Here is a 17,679-nt window from a genome sequence, read left to right on the forward strand (position 1 = left end):
ACTTGGCATGAATATATCACAGGCAGACAGCAAAAATATTCGATAGAATCAATAAGTATAGAATAATAATAATAATATAATAACAATTTGGGGGGCTAATCGTCCTTACTCGCAGCTAGAGCTGAATTGCGAAGGACGCGGCTACAACGTGTTCGAGAAGCAGGCATGCAAGGGCGCATTCAGCTGCCAGCCACATCAACCCATTATGACCACGGAGCACAGCCAAGATCGAAAGTGTTTGATTTTTTCATGAGGGAGGAAAACCGGATAGTCTGGAAAACCCTCCTGGCACAGCAGAGAACCAACGCACAACTCAACTCACATATGACCCGACCAGGAATCGAACCGGGGTCACCTAGGTGAGAGGCAAGCGCTTTACGCACAAGCCAACCGTGCCACCCATAGTATGTGGTGAAATAAGCCATTTGTGAGTTAGATTAGAATGTCTTGTACAATGACTTGCTTGGTCACAAGGTATCCCTTCAGTTTGAATTCGTCAGACTATAGACACAGTTGCTATGTAGAATGATTTGGGGTATGCTTTTGCATGGTAAACCCTTGCACCATTGTGCTATACACATTAATTTTGAACGGTGTATGGGTGTTCGCCATCTCTGATGCAACTACGCAAAAGCTTGCCCCAAATCATGTGACCTACATGTAGTAATTGTCTCTGTGTGCTATACAAACCAAATTTAAGCAGTAAGTTGTGGCTAAGCAAGTCATTGTCAATATCAATATTTATATTCATATTTATTGTCAATATTAAACAAATCACGTCAAAATTTAAAGGGCTTTCAGTGTTGACCATTTCTCGTCACTTATTCAGAAAAGCTGTCTTAATTTATAGGTTTGTAGGCATTGCGTCCTGATGTATCAATATATATATTTGCCAGGTAGAGTTTGTTCTTAACTTGTCTTGCTATTCACTCTACTGCTGCGGAGGAGAGTTCTGAATTCGGGAGACTACTTAGTTCTGAAAAGAAGTGTCCTGCTTACTAACTTAAAGGCAGTGGACACTTTTGGTAATTACTCAAAATAATTATTAGCATAAAACCTTAATTGGTAACGAGTAATGGGGAGAGGTTGATAGTATAAAAAATTGTGAGAAACAGCTCCCTCTGAAGTGACGTAGTTTTCAAGAAAAAAAGTAATTTTCCACGAATTTGATTTTGAGACTTCAGATTTAGAATTTGAGGTCTCGAAATCAAGCATCTGAAAGCACACAACTTTGTGTGACCATGGTACGACAAGGTTGTTTTTTCTTTCATTAATATTTCACAACTTGGACGACTGAGGTTTGTTATTTTATGCATATGTTGAGATACACCAACTGTGAAGACTAGTCTTTGACAATTACCAATAGTGTTCAATGTCTTTAAAGAAGTTTTCAAAGAACAAAACCTAAACAGCAAAGTAGATATACACATGGTGTTAACGCAATCGGTATATACACTGCACGAATTTGTAAAAAAACAACCTTATGGATCAGGATAACATGTATGTTCTCTTCAAACACCCTTGTTTCCCCTTTTCTACCAAGACATAATTTACAGAATTTAGCAACCACAACAGACCTCTTTGTCTTCTCTCTCTCATTTGACACTTCATCTGAATCTTCTTCTTCTTCCTCCTCATGCAAGATGTTTTTCTGCTGCTCCATCTCAGCCTGCATCGCTTCCATCTCCTCAGACATTGCCGAGTCCAGTACACAGAAATGCATCGCTCCTACACATGATGACAGTCGGATTAAAATAAAACTTCTTTTTCAACAATATTTCAAACAAATCATTTAAAATTTAATCTTCTTCTTTTTCTTCCTTTTCGAGTACAAGCCTCACATGTGAGTAATATCGTACTATGAAGTGCAAAAGTAAGCAGGTCGCGGTAACATGTCAGAAAAAAAGCTCACAGAAATAAGGTGAAATAAGGTGTATTTATACAGATGCAGGTAGGCTGCTAGTGCAAGTAAAACAAAACTGGTGGCTGGCTTGATTGACGGAGCTGTAGGTTGGACAGCCGACTCCGGAACTGGTCCAGTGATGGAGCTAGCACAGTCAGAACAATTTGTGTTAATTGTTAAATTGATGACAGTGCATAGTGACCTCATGGTGATTTGTGCTATACAAGTATGGTTTTAAGGTTAGCTCAGTTGGTAGAGCGCCAGCACATTAATCCGGAGGTCGTTGGTTCAAATCCTGCTTTAGTTATTTTGTCTTTGATCAACCCCCAATCATTTAAAATTTACCCGGTCAGTTTCCCTTGTGGTTTATTATTCGATATCTGAAATAATAAGTAGAATCCCCTTAAGGTGATCCCCTGGCTGCCGCTTCCCAGGTTGTATCATTAACTTGGAGGTGATCCCTGGCTGCCAGCAGCTAACGGTTGCATGGCTTCTGACTGGCACCCGGGAACAAAGTTTTTTGTAGAAATAGGAAGGCCACAATAAAGGGCTAGATAGCTCAGTTGGTAGAGTGCCGGTACTTTAATCCTGAGGTCATTGGTAAGTTCAAATCCAGCTCTACAAGTAATAAGTTTTCCTTGTTCAGCCCATATTATGTCAAGTGCGTGCGCGCGTAGTTTTGTACGTTGATCACGCCCGCGTTTTTATGACACGAACCTGTTTTTTTAAAACAAAAACAAAAATATTCTTTACGACGAAAGACATGCGTGCGCGCGTAGAAAATATTGAATAATGAATATGTATGCTCATTAATGGCTCATTTAAATGTGCTAGCATATAGCACATTTAAATTTGCCAATTCCAGGGGTTACGATCGAGCAAGGCATGCTGGGAAAAAAATGGCGCGGTGAGATTGATCACCACTGGGAACGAGGTTGGTTATGGGGCCCTAAGGTATTTTCTAGAGGAAAGAAGGTACTTGTCACTGTCACCTCTGTATCTACATGTACATGTATAGTATACAAACTTACCCAGGAGCATTTGTGTATTGTAGGAGTCCGTTTCACACTGAACTGCTGTAATCATGAGATCTACCAGCTTAGGTTTGAGGGAGAGAAAGGTCACGAGCTCTGGCCGACCAAGAAGATCCTCTGTAATCATTTCCTTCCCAGTCATAAGATCTACAAAGAAATACATCAAAATACTGTAGATACAAGTACAAACAGTGTGAATTAGCAATAAACTATAAGTACATCGTGTTACTCTTGGTCTTGGCGCTTGTGTCCTTGACCAAGACACTTAACCAATATTGCTTCTTCCTTCACACAGGACACTAAAGCCATAACCAACATCTATATACACCAGTTAACCTCCAGCAATTCAGAATAGCTAAGATATAATCAACATTTTGAAATGTTTGTGATGGCTCACTAATGTGTAGCAGTAATTATTAGTACTGTTATTATCATCCCTCACTCTTGACGTATGTTTCTACACAGAACCTTGGCTACCAAACCTGGGCCCAATTTCAAAGAGCTGCTAAGCACATAAAAACAGGATTATCAACCAAATTTCAATTTGTTGCATATTGCTGGTTTCTGGTATTCAGCCTTTGTTTGCTTATCCGTAATCCTGTTTTTATCAAGGAAGAAATTTTATGCTTAGCGAATTTTTGTTCTTAGCAGCTCTATGAAATTGGGTCCTGGTGAGGGTTACCTTGTATTGGTAGATCCTTGAAGTGATGAGGCAAACACAACATGGACAGCAGTAGATGAATGGATGCCCGACGCAGCTGATAGTTTGACACCAGAGACCTGTGAGGAAATGATTCCATTAAGATGATTATCCCACATTTCACAATCACATATTACATGCAGGTGTATTGAAACAGAGGCAGGCCTTGCCGTCCATAGTTAATCAGTGATACAGAAAACATTGTGATAAAGTATGGGATAAGGTTATCACCAACTAAAATGTCTGAAATCATGCTCTAAACTTCGGGAGGTATGTTGAAATTATGACATTTTCACCTTTAGAAAACCCTGGAGGTAAAAATTTCAAGGATCTTCTGGAAACAGTATCCTCAGAAGTAAAGAAAAAGAGCAGGGTTTTCTTTATATAAATATAAATAAAAGCTACTTCTTTCATAAGGCAGACATAAACAAGTCTGGACTTGGATCAAAGTCTGAAAATTCTCGTCCCTGTCAGGTATTGGCACAGACTTCTAAATAAGTTTCTCCGCAGGTAAAAAAGAAATATTGACAGTTGGAACTTACTGGAATCTCATCTCCCTCTCAGGCAGCACAATCTGTAGAGCTGTGATGATGTCTGGGATCAGTACCTGCACTCCTTTCAGATCAATGCGCAGTAAGTTGGTTGAGTTGTAAAGAATGCTGGATAGCACCTGACCACTCAGCCCCTGCAGTGGGAGAATTCGTATGAAAAGATTGAATTTATTTGTTAAATGAAACACGTCAACAGCTCAGCCATACTACTACTAACAAAAACATTAACTAGTTCTTATATAGCGCATTATATAATAGCGTATCAATTCCGTTTTACATTGGAGCTCTGGCCGTTGGGCCCATAAAATTTCTGTAATCTTTCTCAGCTCCATGGGGATTATATCGCCCCGGCATGCCATGGCACTCCGAAGGGTTTTTTTTCCCATCACAATATAAACCTCTATCAATGAGCAGGATACAAGTCACAAATTGTATATCTGGCATGGTATTTTAGCTGGCGACCTTATTCTGGTAAGCATAATTTTGCTGTGCTTAGCTGCTTTTTGAGATAAGGTAGCTCCATGGCAAGTGGTGATCTAGATCTAGCTGTTGATTGAATCCTAGTGCACCAGTAGCTCTGGCTAAGTAGTTTTTCTGATTGGTTATTTGAAGGTAACAAGATACTAATGTGGATGTACAATTACTCTGTAAGGGCCTTGTCAAACAGGGCATCTTTTAAAAGCAACTTGGCAGCAACCAACTACATTGCATGCTACAGGCAACTTAGGTAGCACATGGGTAATTTTTCAAACATTGTCTTACTATTTATTTATACAAGAACAAATAGGTGAGCATTGAAATGTGAAACTTTTCTTCTTGGAGATTGCCTGGAACTGGTTGCCTGTAAATTGCTTCGTGTGACATGGCCTTAAGACCTACCTCATCAACCCGGACTCCCTGACTGAAAGCCACATAAAATCGTCCCAGGTAGGCCTGCTGAATCTCCTCATCCGACTTCCGACTGGTAAAGATACGACACAGCATGCCGCAGGCTTCTGCTCTCCCCGCCTCGTAGTTATCAGGAAACTCTGACATATCAAATAAAGGGTTGGCCGCCACGGACGCAGAGAACGGATCCTGCATTGAGACCCCTCTGAGATCGCTCATGTGAGCAGCGCGAGAGGCGTCAGGTACAGCGATGGAATGATGGCGCTTGAACGCCTTGCCTGTTTGAAATAATCCAGTACGGAAAGATGTCAAGTCAAACTGAATAATTGCAAGATTCTCTCAAAAAAGTTATGAAAAATTTACCCAATAATTCTGAAGGTGCAAGAGTTTTATAGCGTCAAGCAGAACCAGATATGTTCCTGACCAACAGATAGCCTGAATGATAAGCACACACCATTGGTACAGTATTAAAATATAGTTGTGTTAGTCTGATATATAAAACAAGGAAGGTTGTAGTAATAGCACTTAAAGGCAGTGGACACTATTGGTAATTACTCAAAACAATTTTGAGCATAAAACCTTACTTGGTAACGACAAATGGAGAGCTGTTGATAGTACAAAACATTGTGAGAAACGGCTCCCTCTGAAGTAACGTAGTTTTCCAGAAAGAAGTAATTTTTCACGAATTTGATTTCGAGACCTCAGATTTAGAATTTGAGGTCTCGAAATCAAGCATCTGAAAGCACACAACTTCGTGTGACAAGGGTGTTTCTTTCTTCATTAATATCTTGCAACTTCGACGACCAATTGAGCTCAAATTTTCACTGGTTTCACAGGTTTATTTTATGCATATGTTGAGATACACCAAGTGAAAAGACTGGTCTTTGACAATTACCAATAGTGTTCACTGCCTTTAAAGACTAACTTGTTACATACATAAAAAGCTCTTGTAGCAACAACTACTTCATTAACCACTTGCATCTGATCAAGCAGTTTTTGTTGTACTAAGCTAGTCGTTAAGTGCTTCTATGACCTTCCTCGTTTACCATTAGTACAGTAAAATGGACTTGAGTTTTGAAGCAATTAAAACATTACCATCAGAGGAAGCTTCATACCTTAAGCTTTCATAACAGACAAACTAAGTTAACTAAAAAAAACACCCTTTCTCAGTTTTAATGACACGAGTGTAAATTTTCTGCTTGAATCCGACGGTCCAAGCAACCACAGGACATCTCCAAATATATAATATGGGTCTCAACTTTTGACAATATTTCATGCAGAGATATTCCTCTGTAAGATTGAAACTAATAATTTATCCCGATCATGTCAATAGCCGTTTTGGCCTAAACGCATTCCATATTCAGTCACTGTGTACTGCAATAATTGAGTATATACAGGAAGTCCAAACTGAAACTAAATTGTTCAAAAGACGACCAAGAGTCAAGAACCATGGTGTGTGCTTATCTATCGAGCTCAATTACATGTAAAAAACCCAAAATAATTACTCTTTGATATCAGAAAGACAATAATATAATTTAGGGCAAAAACAGAAAAACCACAGCAGTTCAATATTCAAAATGAAATGTTCCACACATGTTTATAGTTTGTTCAGTCACAATGAATATTCATGAGACGGATGAACTTGAAAACACTGCTAAGTGACTTGATACATGTATATGTACAATATGTATTTCACAACTCAGTCACAATGAATATTCATGAGACAGATGAACTTGAAAACACTGGTTAGTATGTGGTTTGATTAATGTATTATTTCCACAATTCAGTCACAATGAATATTCATGAGACAGATGAACTTGAAAACACTGGTTAGTATGTGGTTTGATTAATGTATTATTTCCACAATTCAGTCACAATGAATATTCATGAGACAGATGAACTTGAAAACACTGGTTAGGATGAGACTTGATTAATGTATTCTTTCACAATTCGGTCACAATGAATATTCATGAGACAGATGAACTTGAAAACATTGGTTAGTATGTGACTTGATTAATGTATTATTTCCACAATTCAGTCACAATGAATATTCATGAGGTAGATGAACTTAAAAACACTGGTTAGTATGTGGTTTGATTAATGAATTATTTCCACAATTCAGTCACAATGAATATTCATGAGACAGATGAACTTGAAAACACTGGTTAGGATGTGACTTGATTGATGTATTATTTCACAATTCAGTCACAATGAATATTCATGAGACAGATGAACTTGAAAACACTGGTTAGGATGTGACTAGTTTCCCCCTGAGATTGCCAGGGTTAAAGGCCAACCAAAGTTTCCTGGGGAATATGTCTGGTGTGAAAGGGGCTTTAGCTTGTTAAGTGGTGCATTAAAGGGCAGGTCAAGTAGTTAGGCCTCAAGTTTAAGGCTTCATAGGGCACGCTACAACAGTCATGCTTGAAAACACATTGAATGTCTTCTTCAAACAATGAAGAAAGTGTAAAAGTTTGATCACAGTTTTGCTTAATAAGATAACAAAAACTAGATATCACCATACAATTCAACAACTAGATGTAGTTTACATGTAATGTAATTTCTTGTGAATGAGATTGTTTCATTTCAGGTGATCTGTTTCTATTTTAATGATACAAAAAGTGAAAATTACGTGATGGTATAAATCACCAAAAGAATGATTTATAAGGGCAGTGAATGGGAATGAATATTTGCTGTCAAACATCAATGATGTAGCATACCTGAGATGTTAAAGGGACACGTTGCCTTGGATCGGACGAGTTGGTACAAAATGCATATGGTTGGATAGATGTTTTATAAGTAGAACACAATGATCCACGCAAATTTGCCACGAAACTGCATGGTTTTCCTTTTAATTTGCGAACTAACACGGCCCCATTTATGGGAGTCAAAAATTTGACTCCCATAAATGGTCGAAAGAAACCCATAACACATTTTGTTATTAGAGAAAAGGTTCACCCCAGTTTTGGAAATTGGAAAGCAAACATGCAACAAATCTAACTTCTTTTTTTTATTGGGGGGGGGGGAGAAGTATGTAGGAGGGAGTTATAATGTTTAGCAAGTAGTTTTTGACTGGCTAATTAGTATTTTAAACTCTAAGTTAAAGCTACAAAATACACCACACAGCACACTATAGTACATTAACAACTGTTCGAAAACTTCAGCAAACATTCAGGTCAGTGTGCTTGTTATGAGCAATAGCAAAGATTAGGTCTTTTTGGGGGAATAAAAAACCTGAATAAAGATACTGACAAAATAGGGAGACCGCCAATATAGGGCTAGATAGCTCAGTTGGTAGAGCGCCAGCCTGTAATCCAGAGGTCGTTGGTTCGAGTCGTATTCTAGCACTTTGTTCAACCCCCAAATCCCAAAGAAAATTCCCTGAGGCATTTAATTCTATTTTTCTTGTTCTTTTTTTATAGAGAAACCAATTTACACATTAAGAACGTAAAGATTTGATTTTGGAAAGAAAACTGTTGGCAATATTGGGAAAACATAACTTTTTGTATCAACTTGTTTTCTTGTCAAACAAATTGAAATAAGCCTTTTTAGGCACTGTGCTAGTCATAGCAACAATAAAATTTCAACAACAAGGGTCGTGGTTTTGAATCCCACCCGAGTAATATGCCTGTGATATTTTTTCACAGGACTCGGGAAAGTACTGAGTATACAGTGCTAACACACTGGTGTATGGGTAAAAAAAAAAAATTAATGTTCTTTATCCCCAATGCAAATTAACATCTCTTATAACCACAAATCTGTCTTGTGTGATGTGAGAACTGACATGACAACAGGTTCTAATATTATAAGTTATCACACAAGATATATGGGACACACAAGCGCGAGTGGATTACGGAAAAATATAGCGCTTCTGTGTCCCATATCCAACGAGGCCAAAGGCCAAGTTGGATATGGGACACACATGCGCTATATTTTCTGTATTTCCACAAACGCGCGTGTGATAATGTATTTATCTTCAAGCAAACTTGGCGCGTGACACAGAACACACAAGACGCAGGTAGTGATATTAGCCGTGCAATATAGGTTTTTATCACCACTCCATTCTGCAAATCTGATTGGTGGATTAGAGCGTACTTGAAGATAAATTCCAATGGCAGAGGTGTTATGGCAGTGGTATTATGGCAGTGAAGTGGGTTCAGATACTGTACATGCAGCATGCATTCAATCCAAAAGCCATAGCACAAACATGAAATGGGGAGCTACCCCTAACCAGGACAAACTGTCGATGCCTAGCATGCAGAAAATGCAACACTCGCTTCAAGGTGGTGCAACTTGTTTTTGGATTTTTTAATGAAATAAAATACTTTACTCAAAATCAACCAATTTCTTTGGTGATTCAGGATTTTTTTTCGGATTTAGACAAAGAACACTTGACCTTGCCATGGCAAAAATAAATCTACAAAAGAAAGAAAAGAAAAGTAAAACAAGTATCTGTGTCAGAACAAAATCATCAAATTTGTAAACATTTCACAGAAGGCCCCACTGCCTTAATAAGTTCAGTTTGGAGTTATGGTTGTTTACATAATAAAATAAACACGATAGAAAGTATCTGTTAAAATCACTGTGCATCTTAAATAATCACACAAATGTTAATCTCAACTTATCATGAAGTTTCATGAAAACTTATCAAATTCAAAAAGGAATCAAACAGTTTCGAAAAACAAAATTAGTCACACCTCATGGAATCAACAAATATAAATAATTAGTGTTAATGTGTCAACAAAAACACACACCATGTGTAAACAAAGTGAGATGAAATGAGATGACATACCGAAAGGAAAGTTAGTTGTGTTAGTGCAGGCATCGACAGCTAAAGATCTCCGCCGGGATGGCAGGAGAATTTTGCGGGACTTACAACCGGTTAACGCTGCCTCAAACAACCACGCCCCAAACAGGTGGAGGACGCTGTTACACTCAGACCTCTTAGGGGCTGGGAAGCTCCGCCCGCTGCCAGTATCCTCGGTACAGAACGATGCGCATGAGGCCTGGGACGACAACGGCGGTGGGTGACTTGACGTCACTTTCTCCTTGGTTGGTTTGGTAGACATCTGCTCTTTCCTGCTGATTTTACGCCCTTGAGGGGGAGTGTCGCCCGTTGGGTGAGTGGGCGTTCGGGCACCATGTGGATCAGTGGGTGTACTTGTATAGGTTGATATACCTGTGATAAGGGTAAGAAAACATCTTGGGTTTGTGATGTAAGCATTACATACATACATACATACATACATAACAGCATTTATATGAGGCGCCTTCTTCCCAAGGTTACAAAGCGCCTACAGAAGATGCAACAAAGAAGTCCCAACCTCAAGATGTTCCAATGAAAAGTGAAATAAACCAGTCAGCTATTTCTGTATAAGTGAGTCTTTAGTAGTTTCTTGAATTGTTTATGTGAAGTTGCATGGCGAAGATGTGATGGTAATGAGTTCCATAGGTTTGGAGCAGCAGCAGAAAAAGCACGTGAACCAGCTCTGGAGACGGTGCGATGTTCGGCCAAGAGGTTCTCTGAGGAAGAGCGTAGAGAACACGCTGGGGCATATTCCTATTAAAAATTGCAAAGCACCCAAATATACTGCTTGGCAAAAAAAGGTTACCAGTCAGAATACCCCCATCACACACAACTTGTTCTCACGACATGTACGTTCTGAAAAATGTAGCAGAGCGGGCTTTAACAGTGTGCAAATGGATTTGACGTTGTAACAACTTGTTACGGTCTGTTTACGAACTTCATTGAGGGGCTGGGGTGGGTTTGAATGCAATGGTGCTCCAGAACTTGAAGCCTGCTCAATAATTTGCAGGCGACCTTCTCCTTCTGCAATTAGACGGAGTGGCAACATACATAAAAACAAGAAGGACAGATTGCGAACAGGAATTGCTGTACTTGGTCGTACTAGGGACGTGCTAGACGTGGTGCGACTGGCGTCATTTGGATGTAAGTGTGCACACAGACCAGGTCTGTTTGTAGCACGTTCATTCCATTTACAGATAGACTCAACTCATTACCGGAATTTAAGTTGCTAGGGTCATCACATTATAGACATTTCTGGCTAAAGCTATGTACGTTCTAGCCAGACCAAACCCATTTTCAGTTTTTCTTACGATGTGTTAGGACATATTGAGAACTAGTTTGGTGTGACCCAGCCTTTAGCAAAGATATTTCCAAGCAGAATTATCTGCTTAACAGCTTTAGGAAAAGGGGCACTGGCCAGGATTGTTTTTCAACTCATGAAACAGCAATGAGAAGAGAAACGATGAACTCACCAAGGAAAGCATCGATGACGACAGACACTCCTCGCATAGCCTTCAAGAAGATGTGTGGCAGAGCTTGCAGGCAAGCAAACTGATGAGGCTCCATGGCAGGCTGGTAGGACACGGCTGCTGATAGAAACTTTGGAGTACAGCTGATGACCTTTGGCCTGCAGAGGTCAACAGGGTTACCCAGGATGTGGAGGAAGCGGAACCAGGTCTGCGCGATGCCATCGTTGTCCAGTTCCACAGGGATAATCAGAGAGTCTTCTTCAGCTGGTAGAGATGGAATAAGGGGGGAAAGATATTTTTGAAGGGTTAATTTGAAGGGTTATACATGTATAACACAACTTGTAAGGTAACCTTTTCTTTCAAGAGGTGAGTAATAAGCTTGGGCGATATCGATTTATTTTATTCACGATATATCGCGGGCAATATATCGCGATATTCGATATAATCGCGATTAATGAAATTTGGACATCATCAGTCTTAAAACTCCAAGTGAAAGTTGTAGAAGAGACAGTCCTAGTATAAGAGAGGTGTTCTAATGACCTATTCTTCTGGTTTTACTCCAAATCTATGGGGTATCAGCTAGCAAATACATCGCGATATTTAATCGATATATCGATATATCGCAATTATCGCGATTATCGCGATATATCGCGATATATCGCGATATATCGATATTTCGATTAAATACAAATCCATCCGATATCGAAATCGTGTCCAAATTAATATCGCGATATTCGATAATATCTTGATATCGCCCAAGCTTAGTGAGTAAGCCTGTGTAATTCCGCTATTGTAAACGCATTGTACCAACTTGCACCTGATCGACAGATGGTCATTAGGAGATACATTCAACTTGTCTCTTTAAAATTATTTTGATTTTACTCCTACACCAATGTGTGTAATGTGAACAAAATGAAATGCATTTAAACCCATGACCTAGAACAGATATAGCTCTTGGAGGTCTAGTTGGTAAAACAACAATATTTTCAAATTTATGACTAACTGCCAATGGAAAACTAAGTTGGTAACAAATGAAAGAACTAATTATTCCATCAGTAGATCATAAACCATCTGATGATTTCTTTCTTGATTTCTAAAACAAAACATATGACACAAATCATTGACAAGTGTAAATCTGGCTCATACAAACAAACTATTACCAATGACGAGCGTTGGAAACTCTGGTCCATACAGAATCTTGAGTAATCTCGATGTTAGCACCTTGTTGATTCTATTCCACTGCTCCACTGTTGCGGCATGATGTCGCCACGTTGCACACATGGTCGTCAGCGTCCGCCACAATGTGGGTGACGGAAAGCAGCGACCGCACGCCAGCAGCCATATCTCGAAGAGCACACTAAGAAGACGCTCGCAGAGTTGCTCTGCCAGGCTGTCTGGAATGGGCACCATAGACAATGCTCCTGAGTTGCCGCACAGTGTGTTTGGTAGTAGAGTTGGGATGGTTGGTGTGGGTTGGTTTATGTTGTTGGTGGCAGAAGTGGGATTCAGGAAGCGTTCGGTGGCAGAAGTGGGATTCAGGAAGCGTGACGTAAGACAAGAAGGAAGTGTTAGAGAGCTAATGAAACACCAGCAATAAGTATTCTAATATGAACCAGCTACTTCTGAACAGCAGAAACAAGAAATAGATTTCAATAAGAAACATGCAATAAGTTTTACTCTATTTGTTTTTAGCCATCTCACAATATCAGTGTTTATGCACTGTATAGTCTATATTAGGAGTATAGAGTTCTATATTAGAAATATATCTTTAGGAAGAAACAAGAATATAAGAAGTCTAAACTACATTAAAGTAAACACTGAAAGCTAGTTCAAGCCAAAGACTGGTTAAGACTACATTACATGCACAGAACCGACAGAGGATTAAGAGCAAAAGCCAAAGTCAAATGTCACTCTCATTAGGTTAGTAAAACACTGGTTAATCAGATCACTAAAAGGGTGTCATTTATGAAAAGGTACTGTCAAATCCTGCCATAAGGAGATAGTTGATAGCAGGTCTCAAATTTTACATTTGACCACACAGGCTTGAGGCTAAAAGTTTTAGTGTCGGGCAAGTAAATTCATAGGTACGTCGGTCTTGTGTTTTTCAATACCTCACTATGTGTAACATCTTGAACAAAAACATGTTCAAATGTTGACTTTGAGTCTAACTTTCAATTTTTCTTTCCCATGTTTTTGTTCAAATACAAACAGAAATGAATGCTTAAGTGTGTGAGGAATGTTTTTTCCTAATTTTGACTTTGGTCTTGTGAAAAAAATTCTGGTCCAGTAAAGGTTTAAGCAAAAACCCCTCTGGTCTTGTGGATTCCCCCCCCCCCCCCATTTGAGCAAGAGACATTTTGTTTGGTGATGATGAATGTTTTCCCAGAAAAAAATAAACCTAAAAAAGCTGGCCATTTTGGTTCAAAAGGCAAAAAAAAGCAGGCACTGAAAGAGTTATTTAAATATTTCAGTAATCTGTTATTAACGCAACAGTGAAGGTTTGCGTTAACACCATGTTATGATAATCTCTAAATGAGTTGGGGTGGTTTTGAAAAGAACCGTTGGTTTCAACTCGACGTTTTGATGAGTATGCTCTGATCGTCTTCTGAAAAAAGCTGATTTAGAGGTTATCATTATATGGTGTTACTGCAAACTATATCGTATTTCTACCATACAAAGTTTAAAATCCTAGTGCAGTGTTGGATCAAACTTGTACCTGGTTCTAAGGGGGGTGCTAGGATGGTGTCGTTGACTGCCAGAAGAAACTTTAGAAGTGCTTCCCAAGTCTGTCTGGTCATAACAATGCTCTCTGTAGCTATGGTCTGAATGGTCCGCAGGACCCGGTGACACAACATGACCTGAGTAGTCGTCTCATGCATATTCAATCCTAATGGGTTCAAAGGTGAAAAAGATAATTTTGATAGCAATCTCGTATGGGAACTTGAAACAATCGGTTTGAGCTCATCCTGTTATATATGGTTATTGTCAGCAGAACAAAATGACATAACTTATATTATTTCAGTGCTTAAAATCTCACATTTTGGATCAAAGGCCTGGTGTATCTAATCAGTAGAGTGTGGGTTTGAGGCCCGGTCTTGACACTTGAACCACTACTGCTCAATCCTTCAGATGGGACATAAAGCTGTTGGTCCAGTGTGTTGTGTAACGCATTTAAAAGAACCAACTACACTTATTGTTAAAGACAGTGGACACTATTGGTAATTACTCAAAATAATTATTAGCATAAAACCTAACTTGGTAACGAGTAATGGGGAGAGGATGATAGTATAAACACTGTGAGAAACTGCTCCCTCTGAAGTGAAGTAGTTTTTGAGAAAGAAGTAATTTTCCACGAACTTGATTTCAAGACCTCAGATTTAGAATTTGAGGTCTCGAAGTCAAGCATTCTTTCATAGTTATCTCGCAACTTTGAAGACACATTAAGCTGAAATTTCACAGATTGGTTGCTTTATGCATATATGTTGAGATACACCAAGTGGGAAGACTGGTCTTTGACAATTACCAATAGTGTCCAGGTCTTTTTCTTATCAGCAGAGTGTGGGTTTGAATCCCATGACACTTGTATCCTTGAACAAGATACTTTACAATAATTGCTTTGTCCTTCTGATGGGAAACTAGGCTGTAGGTCCAGTGTACTAGGACCAGTAGAAAACGTAAGAACCCAGTATAATCGTTGAAGAGTAGGGGTTAACCATAGAGTTATATAGAACTAGAGGGCGCACTGACCTATGCGACCCTGCGTGATCGCAGGCGGCCAATTTCTAAGTTGACAAAACAGGCATCGCACAGAGTGTGTTTGTGCGGCCATTTTGTAAACTGACAAAACAGCATCGAGTAGCGTTTAATAAACACAAATTCCATTGTGTACTTCATATTCAACGCGAGAACATGCGTACGCGCTCGTGTCTCCTTGTGGTCCCGTCTCATTTGTGCATGAAGCATCACCAGTGCGCCATCTAATTCTTATAAATAACTCTATGGGGTTAACCCAGGTGTTTCTTGTTCAAAAAGCAAGTACCCCTGTTTACAGTACCAAGTTTATCTCAAATGTTTCAATATAGAGTCACCTTGCAATCTGGGTTGCACTCTTGGAAGGAATAAGTTGATGAGATGTTGCAGGATCTTCTGGACAAAGAAGTTTGGATCCTTCAGTAGGGGTGTTGGAGTTGTGTGCTTGGGAATAGTTAGGGCACTCAGCCATTCACAGTAAACATTGACACAGTTCTTCACTGCCTCCTGCTCCGTCAGTGGCAAGGTCAGACCATAGCAAATCACCTTCATGAAGAAAAAAGGACAAGTTAAAAATAGTAAGATCAGTTAAAAGTCAATATCTACAACCCAGACTACACAATAATAACAAGTTAGTTGAGTGTTACTGTTGTATGCAAATCAGATACAATTTTCCATCTCATTTCATAATGCAACCTACCTTTAGTGTAAAATTGTCATATTTCTGCGACGCAATGGCCTAATGATTGTACACATCAACAATCTTGAAAAAGTTCAATGAAGAGCAGCCAGATTTGTCAAAAGCAATTATTGCAAGACCAGTAGTGTAACGGAAATGCTACAGGACCTCAAATTGGATACACTCCAAAGACGCCACACCATCTAGACCTACTACATTTTACAAAGAAACTCACTCCATAACTCCATCCAACATTAGTAATCTTCGCTGCAACCAACGGAACAACCAACATCTCGTCAAAATCAGACCCTAAATTCCAGCACCATCTCATCAAACAAAGACTGCTACCGTTACTCCTTGTAGCCGAGAACTATACCAATCTGGAACTCACTCCCGCCACAAGTTAAATGACGCCAATAATTTTGAGTCCCTCCGTGAAAATATGAAATTTTAGTAGGAGCATGCATGCATGAGGGTCTGCACGTTTATAGCCCAGTGGCGGCGGTTTGTGCAGTAATGACAAGACAAGACACGCCAAGAAACTTTGTTTTTAGCATGATTGAGCCTGACGAAAATACAGACTGTGAGTGTGAGTAAACTGCAGAGCTTCTGTCACCGGTGGAGCTTGCACAGTCTCGCGGTAAACAGGAAACAAAACTGGAGCTCGAAAACATATTATGAGGAACGATTACATATGACCCTACGAGGAAACGTTTCCGTATGGCGCCACCACTTTTTCATTCGATATGAAATAATATAGTACCTAATTTACCTCAATGAGATATCCTTTTTGTAAAACTGAGTGAAAACGTGATGGCACCAAACGGAAAGTTATCCCCCTACGATACTATATACCCCCCCCCCCACACCAATTAATCCCATGCCATGAATGGGGAAAAATGGATTACCTTTTATAATTCAGAAAAGCAACAGTACACTGACTTACACTGCTTTTGGGTCAAATTTATACAAAACTTACTATACTCTATCACACAATTACAAACCTCCATAGTCCATAACACTTCCTTCTCTGTGTCCAAGGGGCTGCGTTGATATTTGCTTCCACTTCGGCTACTCGTTGCCGTCAAACTCAGGTGATTCGCCAACTGCCGAACGACGGACAGCACCACTTCCCGGCCAACATTTTCGGGGAAACTCTGCAAGACACTGCGGTTATTTGAGTCCCCCTCAATGTCTGGCTGCATGGACGCCCACCAAGAGTACATGGTGGCGTTGATTTTCACAGCTTAAATGGGCAGAATGTTTGCTAAAATTGCAACAAAACTTGTAGTTTTCACGGCCATCCGCCCGGCCTCGCATATCAACATTACTATTTTGCTTGTTGATTTTTGTCGTCTTTTCAGGTGACCTTGAATGACGCCCTCTGTTGGCAATATCGCAGCGCCACACAATCGTGTGTGCGAACTTCTTCTTTTTTTGTAAATGGTTGAAAATCCTCTCGAGGATAGCATTTTGAATATAGATCCCGCTTCATCACTGTTAGTCGGTTACCGTTGTCAACATGAATCTATTTGAATGTTTCACAGGTTTTTTATTTACTTTTTGTGTGTTATTATCCAGCTCGTGCTTTGATTATGAACACTGTCCAGTTTTAGACCCCACAGGATAGCGACAAGATAAGAAAATATCCTTCGCAAACGGCATCCTCCTTTGCCAGACCTTTTTTCTTTAGTCTATTGTGAGCGGTAGGAAAGTTATGATTTTTGTGGCATTTTGTCTCAAAAATACCGACAAATACAATTAGTTAATATGAACAGTTGGCAGGTATAATAATATAGGCTATGCGGTGCAACGAAGGACAATATTAGGCGCATCCAAATACAACAAAATCAATACAGAGAATTAAACTAAAACTACGAAAGGTTACGTTCACGAAA

At 39.5% G+C, this 17,679-nt stretch overlaps 1 protein-coding gene across 4 annotated transcripts in view; it reads right to left on the reverse strand.

Annotated features, from left to right (window-relative positions):
* LOC139945757 (ral GTPase-activating protein subunit beta-like) overlaps positions 1 to 17,100 on the reverse strand; it is a 33,760-nt gene extending 16,660 nt beyond the window's left edge. For 2 of the 4 annotated variants that reach the window (XM_071943166.1, XM_071943156.1), the window contains exons 1-11: positions 16,786 to 17,100; positions 15,441 to 15,648; positions 14,069 to 14,239; positions 12,513 to 12,773; positions 11,356 to 11,616; positions 9,869 to 10,255; positions 5,068 to 5,354; positions 4,180 to 4,322; positions 3,620 to 3,717; positions 2,935 to 3,084; positions 1,578 to 1,728 (exon numbers count right to left, since the gene is read on the reverse strand). In XM_071943166.1, coding sequence (XP_071799267.1) covers positions 1,578 to 1,728; positions 2,935 to 3,084; positions 3,620 to 3,717; positions 4,180 to 4,322; positions 5,068 to 5,354; positions 9,869 to 10,255; positions 11,356 to 11,616; positions 12,513 to 12,773; positions 14,069 to 14,239; positions 15,441 to 15,648; positions 16,786 to 17,007 — 2,339 coding nt within the window. In that variant the 5' untranslated portion in view covers positions 17,008 to 17,100. The remainder of the gene's footprint in view (positions 1 to 1,577; positions 1,729 to 2,934; positions 3,085 to 3,619; positions 3,718 to 4,179; positions 4,323 to 5,067; positions 5,355 to 9,868; positions 10,256 to 11,355; positions 11,617 to 12,512; positions 12,774 to 14,068; positions 14,240 to 15,440; positions 15,649 to 16,785) is intronic. The other 2 variants (XM_071943175.1, XM_071943184.1) reach the window with 2 other exon arrangements.
* Positions 17,101 to 17,679: the final 579 nt, after the last annotated feature.

Source organism: Asterias amurensis, chromosome 1 (genome assembly GCF_032118995.1).
Source record: "Asterias amurensis chromosome 1, ASM3211899v1".
NCBI lineage: Eukaryota > Metazoa > Echinodermata > Asteroidea > Forcipulatida > Asteriidae > Asterias > Asterias amurensis.